The sequence below is a fragment of the Anser anser genome (assembly GCF_964211835.1).
Source record: "Anser anser genome assembly, chromosome: 1".
Lineage (NCBI taxonomy): Eukaryota > Metazoa > Chordata > Aves > Anseriformes > Anatidae > Anser > Anser anser.
In genome coordinates, this window is record NC_139720.1 from 170,359,495 (window position 1) to 170,380,908 (window position 21,414).

Consider the following 21,414-nt stretch of genomic DNA (forward strand, 5'->3'; position numbering starts at 1 on the left):
GTGCTGGTATACATACAGAGTAATTCTTGTACAGAGGTATCCAGACAGCTTTAGTGCTGTAAATGTCTACTGTGTTTATTCAAAATGTGTAGGAGAATTATATGTGACTGTAGCCTCTAGTAGCTCTGGCTTGCTGCAGCACTTGCTGCAGGTTTTCTTTGAGATGGTTTACCAGTCCTTCAGCTTCACCAAGTTCACTTTCAAAGTTTTGTTCTCTCCTGAATTCCCATAAGCATTTTAGTAGCTCTCTTCATGCATCAAAGAAGAATAAAAAATTATTTAAGGCCTTACTCATTTTTTTTTAATCCTTTTTCAGTACACAAAGACTATAAAGAGCAAAGAGAATGTGGGAATGGTTCTGAGTGGAAGCACTCCAAGTGGTGGGAAGGTCATCATCAGCTCTGCTAAAAAAAAAAAAAAAAAAATGTGGGGAAGAGGGGTAGCAAAATGTAAAACCAGAGGGACAATAGATAAGAATCACTGTGACAGTGGGAGAGATTCTTTTCACTTTTTTTTTTTCCTGTGCAGTTTTGATAGAAAACAGACAATAAAAATTGGAAAAGGGTGTGAAGAAGGGGTGTATTTATTCAGCTATATGTGACGTACATTTGTCTAATTTCTAGTTAAACTTTTTTTTTCTCTCAGCAATTACAGGAAGCCTGTGGAAGTGAAGCTGCACATTTCAATAATAGCTAACCATTTGAAAAAGTTCAGTAATCTTATATAGATTCTTAGCACACAACTGCTTTCCTGTGTATTAAGATCTAATTCAAAATTTTACAAATTTAAACAAAAAAAACACTTTGGAGTAAGAGGTTAAACTAAAAAAAACAAAACAGATATAAGAATCTCTGAAATTTTATAAATATGTGCTGATCTAATTCACTTGGTCCAGAAGAAGGAGTTCATGCAGACTTCAGGAGTTGACTTACTACTTGTACATTCAAATGGATTACAGTCTGAAATATAAGTAGCATTTCATAGTTGTGCACCATGGAGAATTAATATGTTTCACAATGTGCTTTACTCACAAGAGAGAAACAATTTATATTCTGCAGTACAGCAAAATAAGCATGTATCATGTCTGTTTCCGTTTTTTTTTTTTTTTTTTTTTTTAATCTTTATATTACTATGAGCATAAGATGTTTATGTTCCCAGATAAGAAAGATTTGGTTTATATTTGTAAATTAGGTGAAAATATGTTATGCCTCTTCAAGTTTATATAGGTCAACAGTTACTAGATGGGTGAGCTTGCTGTTTCTCATATTCCCTCGCCATCACACATATCTCACTTAAATATATGCTCCTCACTTGGGTGGAAAAGAATGGTGAGAAAGACATGCTTACATCTTTAACATAGTAATTGTTCAGTTAATCTCATTTATGGGGGAAGGAGGTTATACTTCACTGATATGGATTAAATATTGTATACTGGGTTCTATATAAATAGCTACAAATGTGCACAATGGTTACATTACATGGTATATTTAACAACATAGCTAAATCAGAAAGTATGAGCTATGCCTTTAGTGATGGGAGTACTAACAATTGCATGCAAGAGTATTTTTGCTCTGCAACCATGAAGGAAATAATTGCTGTTCAGCATTATTCAGTTAAGTTTGCATATCAGTAAAAACACATGCACAGGGGCTCCACCTACATTCCTAGTGCCCTCGCACTGATATGAGTACAGCATATATTAAAGCTTTAGGAGGTGCTACAGTATTCACAACTTGAAAAGTGTGTATAATTTTTAATGGTGTTAATTTGACCACTGTCACATGAAATAGCAATGACGATGTTCAATCTTTTAATTTTTTTAATATTAAAACACAAATTATGGTAGGTGGCAATTTACAGAATTATGCTGTTTTAAATCTTATGTTTTTTCTCCCTTATTTTTGATTCATTGCAGGTATAATTATATAAAGGAAATGTTTGTTTTTTCATATTCTAGATGGAAGACTTTATTTGAAAACTACTGTCATGTATTGATTTTTTCCTGCTGAAGATACCTGTGCTATGGTAAAGAACTTTGCAGTAAGACATTCACCCATAAGGAGTTCTGTGGAAACAAAGTGTTTTCAAGGCAACTTCCTCAACTTTATTCATCAATGTTCTTCAAAAATGTAAGGAATTCTTCAAGAGTGTCCTCCTTTGGTTATCTCCTGTGGCTCAACCTGGAGATCTAGAGAATGTTTGTAAATGTACAGTAGCATTCTTCTTACAGCAAAAATCTGCATCTGTGCACCGGACTATTGTACCAAAACTACAGGCAGGTCAGAAAAGGCTGAGTATTCCCTCTTTCAAGGAATGCAAACTCTGTCCTCCTCTGATGATTCTATATTTGAGCACATCAAATGATCCTTCCAGCGGTGTCCAAGTACACTTATGGACTGTTGTATTATACCAAAACCAGCATGACAGCTCAGAAATGAACTTGGAGAGGGCATAAGAGGATTCTTATTTAAAAAAAAAAAAAAAAAAAAGAGAAAAAAAGAAAAAAAAATGATACATTCAGTTTTCAAACTATGATCGTGGGTTTTCTTCTAAAGACATTTTTCCACATGCTTTCCAAGAGACCAACACATGTATGTTAGACTACATTAAGTAAAATGGAATTTTGTGTAAGTGAAAAAAAAAAAAGGCTGAATGTAAAGAAATTGTTTTACTGTTCACAAAGTCTCTTTTCCTAAAATAATAATAATAAAAAAAAATACAATAAAAAGAGTAATAATTTCTCATTGTAAACTGGCAGGGGTTTATGAAATAAAAGACTTTGCTTCTTATTAAACTGTTGGTCACATGTACAGTATATAACACAAATCACACAAGGAAGGTATTATGTATGCAGTAGAAAACTAGCGTTTAGGAAATGAAAATTTTAGATAACATTGTTTTGTCACCCTGTTGGTCAGAAAGATAACTTTCTAGTTTTAAAGCATGCAGGCATGTAAATATTTGTCCTGGAGTCACAGTATTACTGAATGAGATCTTAAGCATCTGGTAACAAGTCAGAATTCTGTATCAGCCACTTTTATTTGTATATTGAGCCCTGGTTAGTGCCCTGATTAGTGCACTTTTAAGAATGGACTGTGGCTGAGCAGCAAGCCAAAATGCCAGAAATATTTTTATATGTTAATGTCATATTACGTAAATGTTGCTAAAAAAAAGAGAACCTAGCAAACACTTGATGTATCAGTCCAATTCCACGTAGAACTGAGTGATACAGTTGAAGTCTATTGTCCCTCTCACCTTGATGGGTGGTTATGTGTTATTTTCACTGTCTTTATGAAAGCTACAATATGTGTTTTCACCTTTGTGCTGATAACTGGAAGTAAGCTGCAACACAATGCTTATTACATTACTAAAAATTATGTTCTTTGCTTTGCATACCTTTGGGTTACCCCTTTAAAGACTGATTTTGTGAATCAGTGCTATTTCTGTAAGTTTTGTGATTATTCTTTCTTCATCTTTAATGTTTTATGCATATGAAATATTATTTATTACATGGAAACATATCAGAAACTTAAATGTCTAAGATGCCTAACTTAAAGCAAATATTTCTTTAAAAATATTTCTGATTGGATATTAACATTATTTTGTCAAAAAAAAAATGTTTTGTAAACTCTAGCACTGAGCTCCTATACTGTAGTTTGTAGGTCTTCCTTGCAATACTGGTACACATCTATTTTGTGTGGTTCATATTTACTTCACCATGATCCTTTTTTAACAATAGAAAAGATGTACATACAAATTCACATTGTTTTTTTTTTAATATTGAGCAATATTTTTCATTAAATATTGTTATCTAATACTTTATAGTGACATTATTTTCTAACCGTGATTCTTTCATACTTTTCATAGTTGCTTAAACACATATGAGATTCTGTACTCCAGTTTTTTTCATATGCAGTCTTTAAAGGGTTAACAGCTGTAAAGTTAGATGGACTTGTGGCAAGCTTTTGAATCATTCATATCTGAAAGAGAATTAAAAGCCTACAACTGAAATATGTAGTAGCATTTACCATTGCTCTGATCCTTGCATAGAGTCACCTATAAGTAGGTTTTAGTAGTTTTACAGTGTATACTTTCAAGACCTTCGGGAATGCCTCAGTGTTTGGCTTGGTACATAAATGGAAATACTAAGGATTATGGGGAAACCAATTTATAAGCTGGATGGCTAGAAAGAATCTTGCTAAAAACAGTAAATATTACAGACCATGAGATATTAATGTAAGTTGAATTTTCTGCCCCTCTTTAATTATACAGGTTTTGGGTTGTTATTTTCTTTTTTATTTGGATTTTTTTTTTTGCATAGATTATGAAGAAAAGTTGTGCTCGTGTTATTGTTTATATGCTTTTGTAATCTTAAAGATATTAATGTCTAGTTGTTCTATATTATAACCACATTTGCGTTCTATGCAAGCCCTTGGAACAGAACATACTCATCTTCATGTAGGACCTATGAAAATTGTCTATTTTTATCTATATATTTAAAGTTTTCTAAAAATGAAAAAAGGTTATTACGAATTTTGTTGTACAAAATCTGTACAAAAATCTGTTTTTACATCATAATGCAAGAATTGGAAATTTTTCTATGGTAGCCTAGTTATTTGAGCCTGGTTTCAATGTGAGAACCACGTTTACTGTTATTGTATTTAATTTTCTTTTCTTTTCAACAATCTGCTAATAAAACTGTCTGAAATCTCCCTGCGATTTTATTTACAGTTCATCTTTATTAAATGTTCTGAAATGTATAACATCAGAGGAATATTTCCTTTCTAATGGGAGGCATCTAGAAACAACGTAAGTCAGCTCTTTGTAATGTGTGAAGAACAATGTTGAATGATTTTATTTAACATGCAACTGCTTCTATCTCTAATATGAATCACTGTGGTGAAAAACATCATAAAAGCACACTCTGTGGTTATTGTTTAACAAGCAGATTTTCCTTTTTTTTTTTTTTTCTGCCAGCTAAGCAAACTGCCCCATCTACATGATTTATTTATGTACATCTCTCAGTTTATGAAGCTGTTATTTGTACCTTTTCACTTTATATTGTGATATTCCCATGATTCTTATTTGACAAAGCTTTGTGCTGAATAATGTAAAGTGGACACATTGATGGAACAAAACATATTATTCCCCTAACTACAAAAATGCAGGAGTAATCCAGTTGTTTTCGTATCACGTCTCCTTCACTTTGGTATCCTAACATATTTTTTTAACAAACATCAAGCATTCAAACATTTAAACCTGCATTTAAAAAAAATAATTACTTCTGCCTTATTATATCCTTAAATGCTATTTTGAGAGAGAAAAAAAAGGATGGTTAAAAAAAAAAAAAGGTAAAAATGGTTATTTAAAAACAAATCTGGAAACAACGTAGTTTTGTTACAGAAAATTCAAAAGTCAGAGACGTATGATTGATTTTGATTATTGTCCCTATTGCTTACCTTGCCTTGTCTTCCCTTCTGAACCATACCTGCATGCTTCTGCTTTCCTTAGGGAGCATGCTTGTTTGGGAAAGTGGAAGAGATTATCTCTCTTGGACCAACCTATTTCATTATCCCTGGATAGTCTGGGGATTGCAAGTGTGAGATTGACAGGCTTCCTGGATTTCAGCATGTTCTTATTGCTGGCTAGTTGATTAAGATTTTGGCTAGCTATATTACAATCTCCTTTTGTCTGTGTTGAAATGTACCATGTATCTACATTCGTAAGCACCCCAGCTATGCCATAGCCAGCTCCCCATACATTAGCTGTGGGACAGTTAGAGCATATAAGCGAAGAAGCATTCTCTTTCTCCAGCTTGCTCTTAGAACAGAACATTCTCTAGAGTAATAGACTAGCAATTTACCCATGTGTTTTTAAGCAATCCAGGAAATAGCTTCTCTCAACTCTCACCTGCCCTCCTGTAGGTTCCACCATATGTCCACTGAAAAATCATTACTATATCAGTTAAACAGTAGCTGGGATTTAACAGGGTTGAGGTTGGATGGGCCAATAGCCAATCAGATGTAGGTATTCCCCATTACACTGAAACTAAGCCCTGTCAAAGCTCAGTACAAAATTAAAAAGATGTCACCCTATTTATATATTGCTTATAACTTAATAATAGATTATGGTCAGATCCTTAAGAAGTTTGGAGTCAGAATCTAGATGTCCAAAGTTTTAGGAAAATCCTTAAGGAACCAACAGACTCAAATAATAAAGAATTATTATTATTATCATTCTTTTTAACTATGGAAAGAGATTTAACGTTTTTTTTGACCTGAAAGTTAAACCCCTCTAATTGTCAAAGGCACTATAAATTATTGAAAATTGATCATTTGTTCTTTGCTTACATGTTATTTGACACAAGACTGTCCAATAAACAAAGCCTGAGGCCAAGATTTTCAAGTGTGACTACTGATTACAGGTACTTCAAGTTTTGTCAGCCAAACTTCAGACTTCTTCAATGCCATTTATAAAATAAAATGTTCTAGTTCAAAGGTTCTGTGAAACTTATTTATGTATTTCTTCAATAGCTGCCATCTAACTCATCCACAAGATAACAGAGAATTTACTAGTGTGTCTTAGCCTAGTGTGCCTAGCGGCAGCTCACCCTGATCAATGTTAATGGTCCTGCCACTCCATTTCAAGCATAAGCCTCAAAGACTTTCTGAAATTCAAGCTTTTAAAAATGAAGCTAGAAATCCAAAAATTCAGGTATCCAGAGTATTTGGAAGCTTTGAAAATATTCATACAAAGACCAAACACTACTATGCAATTCAGAAGAATTTGTATATGGTCTGTGGATAAAAATGATTTCTTCATCAAATTTATATTAACAATGGCTGCTGTAGTCCAGTGAATTGGTTAATTGATCCTCTAAATTTGGATCATAGAGATAGAACCAGATTCATTTTACTGTGTGTAGGAGAAGGACAGGGAGCAACAGATAACAGTTGCAACAAAGGAAATGATGTGGGGGTGGGAGTTGGAAATCAGAATGAGAGTGACTAAGCACTAGAACAATTTTCCTGGAGAAGTTCTGGGAACTGTCTTCGGAGATTTTCAAAACTGATGTGAACAAGGCCATGAGAAACCCAATTTAAATTCCCTGGTTTAAAGCAGGTTAGCGTAAATGACCTTCTGAGGTCCCTTCTAACCACAGTTTTTTATGGTTCTACAGCTACAAAATTTATAAGCATGATGCCCTTTTAGGCATTTGTTGTGGTTTAACCCAGCCGGCAGCCAATCACCACACAGCGGTTTGCTCACCCTCCTCCCCCCTCCATCTCTGGGAGGAACTACATTACAGAAACTTTATCCTCTTCTAGAGTACATAACAGGTTTGATAGGGCAGGTCCAGCTTGGTTGGCAGATCCCCTAGTATTGACTAACCAGGTGGCCTTTGCCAAACGTGTATCCCAATTTTTGAATGTTCCAGCACCCATTGCTTTCAGTGTAGTCTTTAACAATCCATTGTATCGCTTAACTTTCCGGGAGACTGGTGCATGGATATGATACACCCACTCAATACCATGCTCTTTGGCCCAAGTGTCTATAAGGGTGTTTCAGAAATGAGTCCCATTGTCTGACTCAATTCTTTCTGGGGTGCCACGTCTCCAAAGGACTTGCTTTTCCAGGCCCAGGATGGTGTTCTGGGCAGTGGCATGGGGCACAGGATACGTTTCCAGCCATCTGGTGGTTGCTTCCACCATTAGCTTGCTTCCACGTGGAAGGTTAGGTTGCTTCCACATGGCACTTGCCATTGCGGGTTTGAGGGAGTGTGATGTAATCAATCTGCCAGGCCTCCCCATATTTATATTTCAGCTATCGTCCTCCATACCAAAGAGGTTTTACCGCTTGGCTTGCTTGATTGCAGCACATGTTTCACAGTCATGAATAATATGTGCAATAGCGTCCATGGTCAGGTCCACCCCTCGATCACGAGCCCATCTGTATGTTGCATCCCTGTCTTGATGGCCTGAAGTGTCATGGGCCCATTGAGCTATAAATAATTCACCCTTAAGTTGCCAGTCCAGGTCCACCCAAGCCACTTCAGTCTTAACAGCCTGATCCACCTGCTGGTTGTCTCAATGTTCTTCAGTGGCCCGATTCTTGGGTACATTGACCTTCTACATTTTGTACTTTTACAACCAGGTTCTCTACCTGGGCAACAATATCTTGCCACAATGCAGCAGCCCAGATGGGTTTGCCTCTGCTTCCATTGCCGTAACCACCCCTACATGGCATTTGCTACCATCCATGAATCAGTATAGAGATAGGGAACTGGCCATTTTTCTCGTTCAGCAACTTCTGTGGCCAGCTGTGTGGCTTTCATTTCTGCAAACTGAATCTATTCACCTCCTGCAGCAGCTTCTGCAACTTGTCATGTAGGACTCCATACAGTAGCCTTCCACCTCCAATGGTTTCCCACAATACAACAGGACCCATCACTAAACAGGGCATATTTCTTCTCATTTTCTGGTAGCTTGTTGTACAGTGGGGTTTCTTCAGCACGGGCCACCTCCTCCTCTGGGATATCCCAAAATATTTGGCCAGTCCATAATCACTTCCAAGATTCCTGGCTGACTGTGTTTTCCTATTTGAGCCCGCTGAGTAATCAGTGCAACCCACTTGCTCCATGTAGCATCATTTGCATGATGTGTAGGGAATCCTTCCTTTGAACATTTAGCCCAGTACAGGCAGTCGGGGTGCCAGGAAGAGATGTGCTTCAGTACCGACCACTTCCAAAGCAGATCAAACTCCCTCATGTGCTGCCAATATCTCTTTTTCAGTTGCAGTGTAGTAGGCCTCAGATCCTCTGTATCCCCAACTCCAAAACCCTAGGGATAGACCTCAGGTTTCCCCAGGCACTTTCTGCCAGAGGCTCCAGGTGGGGCCATTCTCCCCGGCTGCAGTGTAGAGCACATTCTTTACATCTGGTCCTGTTCGGACCAGCCCAAGGGCTACTGCATGAACTATTTCCCGCTTAGTTTGTTCAAACACTAGTCACTGCTTGGGGCCCCATTTGAAATTGTTCTTCTTACAGGTTAGTTGATAGAGTGAGTTTACAATCAGACTAATTTGGAATGTGCATTCTCCAAAACCCCACAACACTTAGGAAAGTTTGTCTTTCTTTTTTGCTAGTTGGTGGAGACATAGCTGTTATTTTGTTGATCACATCCATTGGGATTTGATGACGTCCATCTTGCCATTTTATTCCTAAAATCTGGATCTCTTATGCAGGTCCTTCGACTTTATTTTGTTTTATGGCAAAAACAGCCTTCAGAAGGATTTAGACTATTTTCTCGGTTTTCTCAAAAACTTCCTCTGCAGTGTCACCCCACACAATGATGTCATTGATGTACTGCAGGTGTTCAGAAACTTCCCCCTGATCCAGTGCAGACTGGATCAGTCCATGGCAAATGGTAGGGCTGTGTTTCCAACCCTGGGGCAACTGATTCCAGGTGTATTGGACACCCCTCCAAGTAAAAGCAAATTGTGGCCTGCACTCTGCTGCTAAAGGGATGGAGAAAAATGCATTAGCAATATCTGTTGTGGTATACCACTTGGCTACCTTTGATTCCAGTTCATACTGGGGTTCTAACATGTCTGGCACTTCAGCACTCAGTGGCATGCCTTCACTCATGCCACGATAGTCCACTGTTAGTCTCCACTCACCATTAATTTCACACTGGCCATATGGGACTATTCAAAGGTCAATGAGTCTTGCTGATCACTCCTTGGTTCTGCAGTTGATGAATCAGCTTACTGATGGGAATCAGGGAGTCTCGGTTGGTGTGATATTGCAGCCAGTGCACAGTTGTGGTAGCGATTGGCACCTGCTGTTCTTCCACCCTCAGCGACCCCACAACAGAAGGGTCCTCCAAGAGACCGGGCAATGTAGACAATTGTTTAATGTCCTCTGTCTCTAAGGTAGCTATGCTGAAAGCCCACCAGTACCCTTTTGGGTCCTTGAAATATCCGCTCCTGAGATAGTCTATGCCAAGGATGCACAGAGCATCCAGGCCAGTTTCAATACGGTGCTTTTGCCACTCATTCCCAGTTAGACTCACTTCAGCCTCCAATACAGTTAACTGCTGGGATCTCCCTGTCACCCCATAAATACAGATGGGTTCTGGCCCTTTATAGCTTGATGGCGTTACAGTACACTGTGCACCGGTGTCTACTAAAGCCTTATACTTCTGTGCGTCTGATTTGCCAGGCCACTGAATCCACACAGTCCAATAAACTTGACTGTGCCTTTCCTCCCCCTGGCTGGAGGCAGGCCCCTCTAATACTGGTAAGAGTCTTCATTTCCATGTCTGGAGGACTGCCTACTGGAAATTGGAGCAGCAAATTTCTCAGAGAACCCCATTTTTTTTTCCAATTGTTTTTCCTTGCAACTCATGTACCCATGCCTCTAGGACTGAGGTAGATTTTCCATCCCATTTTCTCATGTCCTCTCCATGGTCATGTAGGTAAAACCACAGGGTGGCATGGGGTGTGTACCCACTATATTTTCTTCCTTGCATGGAAGTACACTTGCCCCTGATAGCTGAAACAGTAGTTTGTACAGGTGGGGAAGAAGATTCTCTTTGGTGGAGCTGAGACAGTAGTTTGTACAGGTGGGGAAGAAGATTCTCTTTGGTGGACTTCTTCAGAAAGTTTCTACAAAGTATTCTCTTTTAGTTGGTGGAACTCCTGAGAAAGTTTTTCCACAGCCGAGACACAGGCCTGTAGGGAAGTGGAAAGACTTTCTTCATACTGCCAGAGTTGTTCAGCCAATTCACCCACCATACATTCCTCATGGTCTTTCCAGGTTATTACTGCCATATGATGACGTTGTACTCCGTTCAAACTTCCGCCACATGGGTCATGTACACTTGACTCTATCTGGATTTTTGGATATCTGTTCATTTTCTAGGTCCCTATAAATCACCTCCCATATGGCCAATTCCCTCAGGCACTGGATTCCCCCCTCCATAGTGGTCCACTTGCTTAGTAGACATACAAGTTCTTCCTTGAAGGAATACGTTTCCTTTACAGCTGACAGGAGACGTCTTCAGAGGCTGAAGCCTTGAGCTCTATTTCCGATTGGTTTGTCAATGCCTGTATCCCTAGCAAGGAATCTCAGCCACCTGGCTTCCCTTCCCTCTAATTCCAGACTACTGGCTCCGGTGTCCCAGCATCGGAGCAGGCAGGTGACAAGGTGCTCACCTAGACAACGACCTAATCTTTTCACACATCTCGTAGCTCATGCTGGTATAGGTTTTGGGTAGCTATTGGTGTATTTTAGACATCTTCATCTTCATCCTTCTGTTCCTCTGATGGCCTGGCCTTGTCTTCTCCATACCTAGTCTTAGTAGGAGTTTCTCTTTTCTAAATCATCTGATTCTCTAAACCATTTTTTCATCTTGGTTACGGGTGCAACTGACACTGATACAGTTTGTTTCCCTGGCTCAGCACTGGGGTCCATTGTAGGGCTTGGAAGGGCTGCTGGGCCTGTCTCAGGGGTTGAAGTGTCAACAGGGTCTGTCACTGGGTTTATATTGACATTGAATGCAGCTCAGTAAACATAGGCCAAGCCCCAGCACATTGCAGTTATTTGTGTGTCTGTGGTATTGCCAGGGTGATGGCACACCTTTTTCAAGCAGTTTTTTTTTATGATTTTTCAAGCACATTTTTTTAGTATTTTGCAGCTGTTCAGGGGTGAATTTCCAAAGCACTGGAGGTGCCCACTGCTCTAGATACCTGCCCATATCCTCCCACTGTCCCTGCCACTCATAACTATCCTACTTCAGGACAGAACTCTGGATGACATTCTTAAGTATTTGTTTAACCTTACACAAAAACTGAAGCGCATTCAGGAGACATAACAATAAGAACATGCTGGTCTGAACATCCCAAGGATATTCAAAGTTTTGGAAAGCTACCATAACTTGCCTGGAGAAGAAGAAAAGGGTAGAGGAGAAAGGGAGAGTGAACAACTGGGAAAAAGCATCTTACCCTGACCCCTCCATAGATTGGCTCTCTGAAGAAAAAGCATGAAAGGTGTAATTATTAATATTTTCCGAGGTAGGATTCCCAAAGTACGGACTTGACAGCTATGCTGAGCACAAATACCAGATTAGTCTCATGGCCACTAATTTTATCATATCATAAGCCAGTGTTACACAGTACATCAAAATAATAACCGTATACCAACCCCCAGAAATGATAAGCAACATGACAGGGAACACATACAGTATGTAATGTGATATATAACTCAGTTTGGAAAACAGGCACAACAGACTTGAGATCACAAAAATAACCATTGTGATTAGCAACTATTAAACTGATGTACTGCTTATAAGAATCATGTTTTAACATGCTTTGGTCAGATCTGTCATCATCTCAACCCTTCAGGCCCCATGTTGGGTGCCAGAAAGGACTGCTGTGGTTTAACCCATCCGGCAGCTAAGCACCACACAGCCATTTGCTCACCTTCCCCCCTCCCTATCGGGGATGGAGGAAAGAATCAGAAAAATGAAGCTTGTGGGTTGAGATAGAGACAGTTTATTAAGACAGGAAAGAAAGGAAAATAATAATAATAATGATAATAGTACTACTACTAATAATGTGTACAAACAAGTGATGCACAATGCAATTGCTCACCACCTGCTGACCAATGCCCAGCCTATCCCCAAACAGCTGGCATCCCCACCCTGCCCAGCCACCCTTATATATTGTTCAGTGTGACGTCAGGTGGTATGGAATACCCCTTTGGCCAGTTTGGGTCAGCTGTCCTGGGTCTGTCCCCTCCCAGCTCCTACTGTATGCCCAGCCCGCCTACTGGCAGGACAGAGTGAGAAGCCAAAAAGTCCTTGGCTTAGTGTAAGCACTGCTTTGCAACAATTAAAACATCAGTGTGTTATCAACATTATTCTCATCCAAAATCCAAAACACAGCACCCTACCAGCTACTAGGAGGAAAATTAACCCTATTCTAGCTGAAACCAGGACAGTAAAACACTATTTATACTCAGTTCATCAAGGAGCAAAATGTTCACCTATAAATAGAAATTATCTGAATAGATATAATCATAGAAATGGTTGGTATATGTTTAAGGATCCACAGCTTTTTTATCTTGTATATGAGGCCAGAAGAATGAGCTATGCCAACAGAGATGTGAAGGAAGATACACAAAGTGTATTCAGAGAAGATATAAAAAGCACTTATTCTAGTGCAGACATAGTTCATTTAAATAATAAGAATGGAAGCTGTAGCAACTTTGTCAATTGGCTCTTAGACTGACTTTATAGCAATTAAAAAAAAAAAGGCAAAGTGAGCAAATAATATATATAATAACAAAAATGACAGCTGTGAGAGATAAAGAAAGTAACCACCGGACTTAGTGTGACCCTTTCCATTCATTCTTTATTGGGTGCACTGGTCAAAGAGTTTCAGGTAAAACTGGAAATGTTAAGTTGGAACACATCCTCCTTTTAAAGTACACTTCTTTTATTTTTTCAAATTGCTTTCTTGAAACTGGTTTGTGCTGCAAGGCAACCAGCTGTTCTGTAATTATATAGATTGTTCCCTCTCTAAGATATAGAGGACTTTGAAACAGTTAATTTGGCCTGTTGGTTTCTCTGTCAAGTAGGTGCTATCAAGCTCCTTAGGAAGCTGAGGTACAGAAAGGTTAAATTTGACATTTTAAAATTTCAGAGGTAAATGGAATGGATTTGGGCTTTACAGTGTTTGTATATGTGAAGGTGTATCACAGTACAAGTGCATTTAGCTAGAGCTCAGTACTGAGGGATTTTGAAGGTAAAAATGTGTTTTTGTTTTGACAGTCCGGAATACCAGGTCAATCACAAAGTAGGAAGATTAAAATGAAGTTATTGTGGTTTGAAAAGCATACTAAAACAATGAGGCTGCAACAGATTTTTGAATAGGACTTAAGGATGGTGGAAAACAGTAGATTTCATCTGTCTAAATGGAAGTAAACAGTAATACAATAAGGGAAAACTGGATTGTAAAGATATTCTTCAGAAAGATCTGGTAAGATATAGATGCAGCAAACAAATTAATTTAGTAAACTCCTGGGCAAGCAGACATTGTATTCTATTCCATTCAGAAGCAACTAGTAACCATTTGGCTTCTTTTCACTGTGACCAAACTGATGTTGCAGAATCTGGCTTTTCAGTGATGGGATGATATATTGGAAACCAGAAATAAGTTTCCAGATAGATCTCTTGAACAATCTGAACTCAATTTAGCAATTGAAGAGGACAGAGATAAGGTATTACCCTCTCTGTGAGCTGACCAATAACAAGCACACCTCTGGGAAACAGATGCTAGTATCACCCTTTGAAGCCATTTCAGTGGCAGAAGCTGAAGAGGTTCATAGGCCACCTTACACAGAACTTACAGACACAGTAAATAGTAACAGTAAAAAAGCCCTAATTCTCAGTTTCTTCCAAGTGAGCTCTTATCCTATCTGCCTCAGTCTCAGACCTCTACAACACTGTAAATGTATACATAGCATCCAGTAAGAAGATTAGACTGTAGTGAAAAATTAAGAGTTGAAAACAAAATCTTTGTGAAAAGAAAAAGTGAGATATAGATAAACACAGAGAAAAAATGTAAAGTGGTATTATGGAGACATGGTGGGATGGCTCCTGTGACTGTAGTGTTGGAATGGAAGGATACAGGCTCCTTATGAAAGACAGGCAGGGGAGACAATGATAGAGTGTCACCCTCCATGTCAATGACCATATGGAGTGTATGGAGCTCTGCCTGAGGATGGAAGAGGGTCTGACTGAGAGCTTATGGGTCAGGACTAAAGGCAGGGCAGGGACATGTGACATAATAGTGAGGTTCTGCTACAGGACACCCAGCCAGGAAAACCAAGTGGATGAGACCCTCTATGGACAGATAGAAGCAGGATCACATTCACAATCCCTGCTCCTCATGGGGGACTTCAACCAGGCAAATATCTGTTGGAGATATAACACAGCAGGGCAGAAACAATCCAGGAGGTTCCTGGAGTGTGCTGTTGATAACTTCCTTCTACAAGAGGAGCCAGCCAGGAGAGGCACTATGTTGGACCTTATTCTCAACAACAAGGACAGGCTGGTGGGGAACGTGAAGGTCAAGGGAAGCCTTGATTGCAGTGACCATGAAACGGTGGAGTTGAAGATCCTTGCAGGCTCAATAATTTGGATTTTGGGAGAGCAGACTTCAGATTCTTCAGGAATCTACGTGGTAGAATATCATGGGATAAAGCCCTGGAGGGCAGAGGGGCCCAAGAAAACTGGTTAATATTCAAGGATCACCTCATCCAAGCTCAGGAGTGATGTATAAAAACAAAGTCAGGCAAAAACACCAGGAGGCCTGCATGGATGAACAAGGAGCTCCTGGACAAACTCAAGGAGAAGAAGTAAGCCTACAGAGGGTGGAAACAAGAACAGGTATTCTGGGATGAATACAGAAAAATCATCTGAGCAGAAAGGGATCGTGTTGGGAAAGCTAAAGCTCAAGTAGAATTTAATCTGGTCAAGGACATCAAGGGTAACAAGAAAGGCTTCTCTAGGCATATTGGTGATAAAAGGAAGACTAGGAAAACCGTGGGTCCTATTCAGAAAGAAACAGGAGACCTGTTTAGCCAGGATATAGAGAAGGCTAAGGTACCCAGTGGCTTTATTACCTCAGTCTTCACTGGAAAAAGTTCTCTAGCCACTTAGACCAAGTCCCAGAAGGCAAAGGCAGGGACAGCAAATGAAGAACCACCCACTGTAGGAGATGATCAGGTTCAAGACCATCTAAGGAACTGCACTGGGTTTATGTGGCAAAGTTTTGGTAGCAGGGGTCTGCAGGGGTGACCTCTGTGAGAAGAGTCCAGAAGCTGCCCCATGTTGGATCAGCGCCAGCTCCAGCCGGCTTCAAAAGGGACCCACAGCTGGCCAGAGCTGACCAATAAGTGATGTTGTTTGCACCTCTGTGAGAGCAGACTTAAGAAAGGGAAAAAAAAAACAAAACTGCTCTACAACAGCAGCTGGAAGAGTGAGGAGTGAGAAACAGCCCTGCAGACACCAAGGTCAGTGAAGAAGGAAGGAGAGGAGGTGATCCTCTCTGGAGGAGCTGGTGGAAGGGGATGGGGAGCTGGATGTGGCCTTCGCTATCCATGAGGAAATGGTTGGCGACCTGCTACGGAGCTTGGATGTGCGCAAGTCGATGGGGCCGGATGGGATCCACCCGAGGGTACTGAGAGAACTGGCGGAGGAGCTGGCCGAGCCGCTTTCCATCATTTATCGGCAGTCCTGGCTATCGGGGGAGGTCCCGGTTGACTGGCGGCTAGCCAATGTGACGCCTATCTATAAGAAGGGCCGCAGGGCAGACCCGGGGAACTATAGGCCTGTCAGTTTGACCTCAGTGCCGGGGAAGCTCATGGAGCAGATTATCTTGAGGGTCATCACGCGGCACTTGCAGGGCAAGCAGGCGATCAGGCCCAGTCAGCATGGGTTTATGAAAGGCAGGTCCTGCTTGACGAACCTGATCTCCTTCTATGACCAAGTGACGCGCTTGGTGGATGAGGGAAAGGCTGTGGACGTGGTCTACCTTGACCTCAGTAAGGCTTTTGACACCGTTCCCCACAACATTCTCCTCAAGAAACTGGCTGCTCGGGGCTTGGACTGGCGTACGCTTCGCTGGGTTAGAAACTGGCTGGATGGCCGGGCCCAGAGAGTTGTGGTGAATGGAGTCAAATCTGGTTGGAGGCCGGTCACTAGTGGAGTCCCCCAGGGCTCGGTACTGGGGCCGGTCCTCTTTAATATCTTTATTGATGATCTGGATGAGGGCGTCCAGTGCACCCTCAGTAAGTTTGCAGATGACACCAAGCTAAGTGCGTGTGTCGATCTGCTCGAGGGCAGGAAGGCTCTGCAGGAGGATCTGGATAGGCTGGAGCGATGGGCTGAGGTCAACTGCATGAAGTTCAACAAGGCCAAGTGCCGGGTCCTGCACCTGGGCTGCAACAACCCCAAGCAGAGCTACAGGCTGGGAGATCAGTGGCTGGAAAGCTGCCTGGCCGAGAAGGACCTGGGAGTATTGGTGGATAGTCGGCTGAATATGAGCCAGCAGTGTGCCCAGGTGGCCAAGAAGGCCAACAGCATCCTGGCCTGTATAAGAAGCAGTGTGGCCAGCAGGTCGAGGGAAGTGATTGTGCCCCTGTACTCGGCTCTGGTGAGGCCGCACCTCGAGTACTGTGTTCAGTTTTGGGCCCCTCGCTACAGGAAGGACATGGACGTGCTCGAGCGAGTCCAGAGAAGGGCGACCAAGCTGGTGAGGGGTCTGGAAAACAAGTCTTACGAGGAGCGGCTGAGGGAGCTGGGCTTGTTCAGCCTGGAGAAGAGGAGGCTCAGGGGCGACCTCATCGCTCTCTACAGTTACCTGAAAGGAGGCTGTAGAGAGGTGGGGGTTGGTCTATTCTCCCACGTGCCTGGTGACAGGACGAGGGGGAATGGGCTAAAGTTGCGACAGGGGAGTTTTAGGTTGGATGTTAGGAAGTACTTCTTTACCGAAAGGGTTATTAAGCATTGGAACGGGCTGCCCAGGGAGGTGGTGGAGTCACCATCCCTGGAGGTCTTTAAAAGACGTTTAGATGTAGAGCTTGGGGATATGGTTTAGTGGAGTACTTAGTGTTAGGTCGGAGGTTGGACTCGATGATCTTGAGGTCTCTTCCAACCTAGAAAAATCTGTGAATCTGTGAATCTGTGAATCCAGGTGCTAGAGGAGAAGTTCCCCTGCAGACTGTGGAGAGACCCATGGTGGAGCAGGTTGTCCCCGTGCAGCCCATGGGGTACCATGACAGAGCAGATCTCCATGGTGCAGCCTGTGGAGGAGCCCATGGTGGTGTAGGTGGATGTGGCCTGGAGGAGGCTGCAGTCCATGGAGAGCCCCCACAGGAGCAGGCCCCGGGCCGGAGCTGCAGCCCGTGGAGAGAAGCCCATGCAGGAGCAGAGGGTCTGGGGGGAGCTGCCACCCGTGGGAGACCCGTGCTGGAGTAGTTTGCTCCAGATGGATGGACCCCATGGTATGGACACATGTTGGAGCAGTTCTTGAAGAGCTGCTACCTGTGGGAAGCCTATGCTGGATCAGTTCGGGAAGGATGGCATCCCATGGGAGGGACCCCATGCTGGAGCAGGGGCAGAGAGTGACCTTGAAGGAGAGGTAAAGATGAAGCTTTAGGGACTGACCACAGTCCCCGTTCCCCATTCCGCTGTGCCGCTCAGGGTGAAGGTGTAGAAGAGAGTGATTTGGGGGAAGGTGTTTTTAGTTTGTTTTTAGTTTCTCTCTGCTCTAGCCTGTTAGTAATAGGTAATAAATTTCATTAATCTCCTTATGCTGAGTCTGTTTTGGCTGTGATGATAATTGTTGAGCTATCTCCCTGTCCTTATCTCACTCCTTGAGCCCTTTCCATCATATTTTCTCCCCCTTTTTCAAGCTATCTGGCGCAGTCAACACGCTGGAGGGAAGGGGTACCATTCAGAGAAACCTGGACTAGCTTGAGCGTGTTGTGTCTGCTGCTGAGCAATGCTGGCACAGAATCAGGACTCTCTCTAATCGTCCCAGAGTCAGCAGGTTGGGGGTGGGCAAAAAGTGAGAAAGGAACATCACCAGGGCAGCTGACGTAAACCAACCAAGGGATATTCCCTACCATATGATGTCCACACTCAGCAACAAAAGGTGGAAAAAGGAACAAGAGGGGAGGGGTGGGCTCTCATTGTGAAAATGTCTGTCCTGAACAACGGCTACATGCATTGAGGCCCTGCTTCAAGGACATGGTCAAGCATTGCTCATTTGTGGGAAGTAGAGAGTAATTTCTTTCCTCTGCAATTCCACACAGCCTTTTACTTTTTTTTTTTTTCCCTCCATTTTTCCCCTTTCTTTTTTTTTTCCCTTTGTTTAAATTGTTTAATTAATAATAATATTTCCTTAATAATTACTTTTTCCCTTTAATTAAATTATCCTTATCTCAACTTGTGAGTTATTCTTTCCTTTACTTCTTCCCCTCCTCTTCTGAGGAGGGGGAGTGAGAGAGCGGTTGTGGTGGAGTTCAGCTGCCTAGCAAGGTAAAACCACCACACACCTCTCCTATGAAGACAGGCTGAGAGTTCAGGGGACGTTCAGCCTAGATATGAGAGGGCTCCAGGGAAACCTTATAGCTGCCTTTCAGTACCTAAAATGGACCTACAAGAAAGCTGGAGAGGAACTCTATCAAGGGAGTGTAGTGATAGGACAAGGGGGAGTGGCTTTAAACTGAACGACAGTAAGTTTAGATTAGATATAAGGAAGAAATTCTTTCCTCTGTGGGTGGTGAGGCTGGAACTGGAACAGGTTGCCCAAAGAAGCTGTGGGTGCCCCATCCCTGCAAGTGTCGAAGGACAGGTTGGATGGGGTTTTGAGCACCCTGGCCTAGTGGGAGGTGTCCCTGTCCACACAGGGGCATTGGAAATGGATGAGCTTTAAGATCCCTTCCAACTGAAACCTTTCTATGATTCTAAGATAAGCAGCATTTCTGAAGCTTATAAAACCTAGTAATCATTTCCATGACTGGCCTGGAAGCTCCTTGAGCACTCATAATGATGATTCACTTCTCCGTTGAAGTACCTAGATGTCTACCTACAGCATAATCTCCTCATGGGATCCAAAATCTAAGGTGTACAGTGTCATCAGTGTCATGAGTTGTAAAATGTGTTTTTCTAATAGTCTGTAGTTGTATATTATTTTCAAATTTAAAGATACTTCAGTCTTTTTACAGATGCTGTCATTAAAGAGAGTGGACTATTCCTCTGTATTTAATTTGGGACAGAAAGCACCACCTGTATTTTGACTTAGGTTTATTTCTTTTTCAGTTTAAGTAATTTCTTTTCTATTCTAAGCTGGCCAAGTTCAATTTAAGTTATCGTGTGAAGTTTTGGTGAGGTCTGAAAGAGCAAGCATTTGGCCATGGCAAATGAGCTTCTGGCAATCAGGAACATTAGTCCCTGGGGACATCTTTGAGAAGACTTTGCCTATGTGCACTGTGAAGAGTTTCAAAAGTTTTATTTTTCTTATATATTTTTCCTTGCAGCAGTAAAAAGATCTGCCATCTTCTTTGTTTTCCATTCCCTTTTTCTATCTCTATGTGTAATGAATGAAGATTAATAAGAATCTAGAATAAAAAAAAAAAGAAAACAAAAAAAAAACAAACTCAAATTCCACCAGTTCTTCTATATTTTGTTCTTTTAAGTCAATGACATTTTATTTTTATTTTTATTTTTATTTTTTTATTTTTTTATTTTTATTTTTATTTTTATATTTTTATATTTATTTTTTTTCCTATACATTGCAATTTCCAAAGTAAACATTAAAAATCTTTTGTAGTTCCTCATATTTGATCAGGTTTTGGCAGTGCAATAACCAGGAATTCTCAATCTGTAGACCACAGAAAGTTCAGCAGAAGCATCCACTTGGGTGACAAAGTATTTCTGTCAGCCTTTTTTTCTCAAATGTGGAACAAGAGTTAGAAAAGACTGTGGGAATCATTTTAACAGCAGCCATGGCTGACCCTATTTGATATCATTCTCTGAGTCACTGATTTACCTGCTAACTATACATTCCCTGAGTTCTTCTGTGTGTATGCAATAAATCCAACACCTTCAAAGAAACAAAAGATTTACATGTACAAGGCAAGTGCAAAATACTTTTCTCTATATATTCAATTAACTGGAGTTCTTCAGGACAATAAAATTGTTCAGTACCTATGAAAAGCAAGCATCCTGTTACAATGGTCCCTGAAAAAGTGGTGTATCATGCCATCTAGGTAGTTCTTCTGCTGACAATTATGGGGTTGATGCAGCAGCTAGCATGGATCAGGCCCAAAAGACAGTCTTTGAACAGCCACCTTCTTTCTGAAGGGTGAGATTGTCACATATATAGATTGCTTTATATTGTTTGGACACAAGGATCTTGAACTTTAGTGATTATATTTAATTTACCAGTATATATCTTTCTTTAGTATACTATCCATAGATGACTTCTCACTTATACCACACTGCAAAACCCTCTTAACTCCAGCCACATTCAAATTCCATTGCCCTCATTCAGGTCAAGCCACCCTCAATTCATTCCCGTTGTGAATTGCACCCATACTTCCAACTGCTCCTCCATCTGCCCCATTATTCAGTTACTCATCTGAACAAAGTTTTCTCTGGGAGGGTGTTGTGGTTTAACCCGGCTGGCAGCTAAACACCACACAGCCGTTCGCTCACCCTCCCCCCTCCCTCTCTGGGATGGGGGAGAGAAATGGGAAAGTGAAGCCGGTGAGTTGAGATAAAGACAGTTTATTAAGACAGGAATATAATAATAACAATAATAATAATAATAGTGATA

The 21,414-nt window shown here is 41.2% G+C and overlaps 1 protein-coding gene across 11 annotated transcripts in view; it reads left to right on the forward strand.

Annotated features, from left to right (window-relative positions):
* Positions 1-6,497, forward strand: part of DACH1 (dachshund family transcription factor 1) — a 384,976-nt gene extending 378,479 nt beyond the window's left edge. For 9 of the 11 annotated variants that reach the window (XM_083842830.1, XM_083842835.1, XM_083842834.1 and 6 more), the window contains one exon: positions 1,958-6,497. In XM_083842830.1, coding sequence (XP_083698956.1) covers positions 1,958-1,995 — 38 coding nt within the window. In that variant the 3' untranslated portion in view covers positions 1,996-6,497. Of the gene's footprint in view, positions 1-1,915 lie in introns of all 11 variants that reach the window. The other 2 variants (XM_083842839.1, XM_083842837.1) reach the window with 1 other exon arrangement.
* Positions 6,498-21,414: the final 14,917 nt, after the last annotated feature.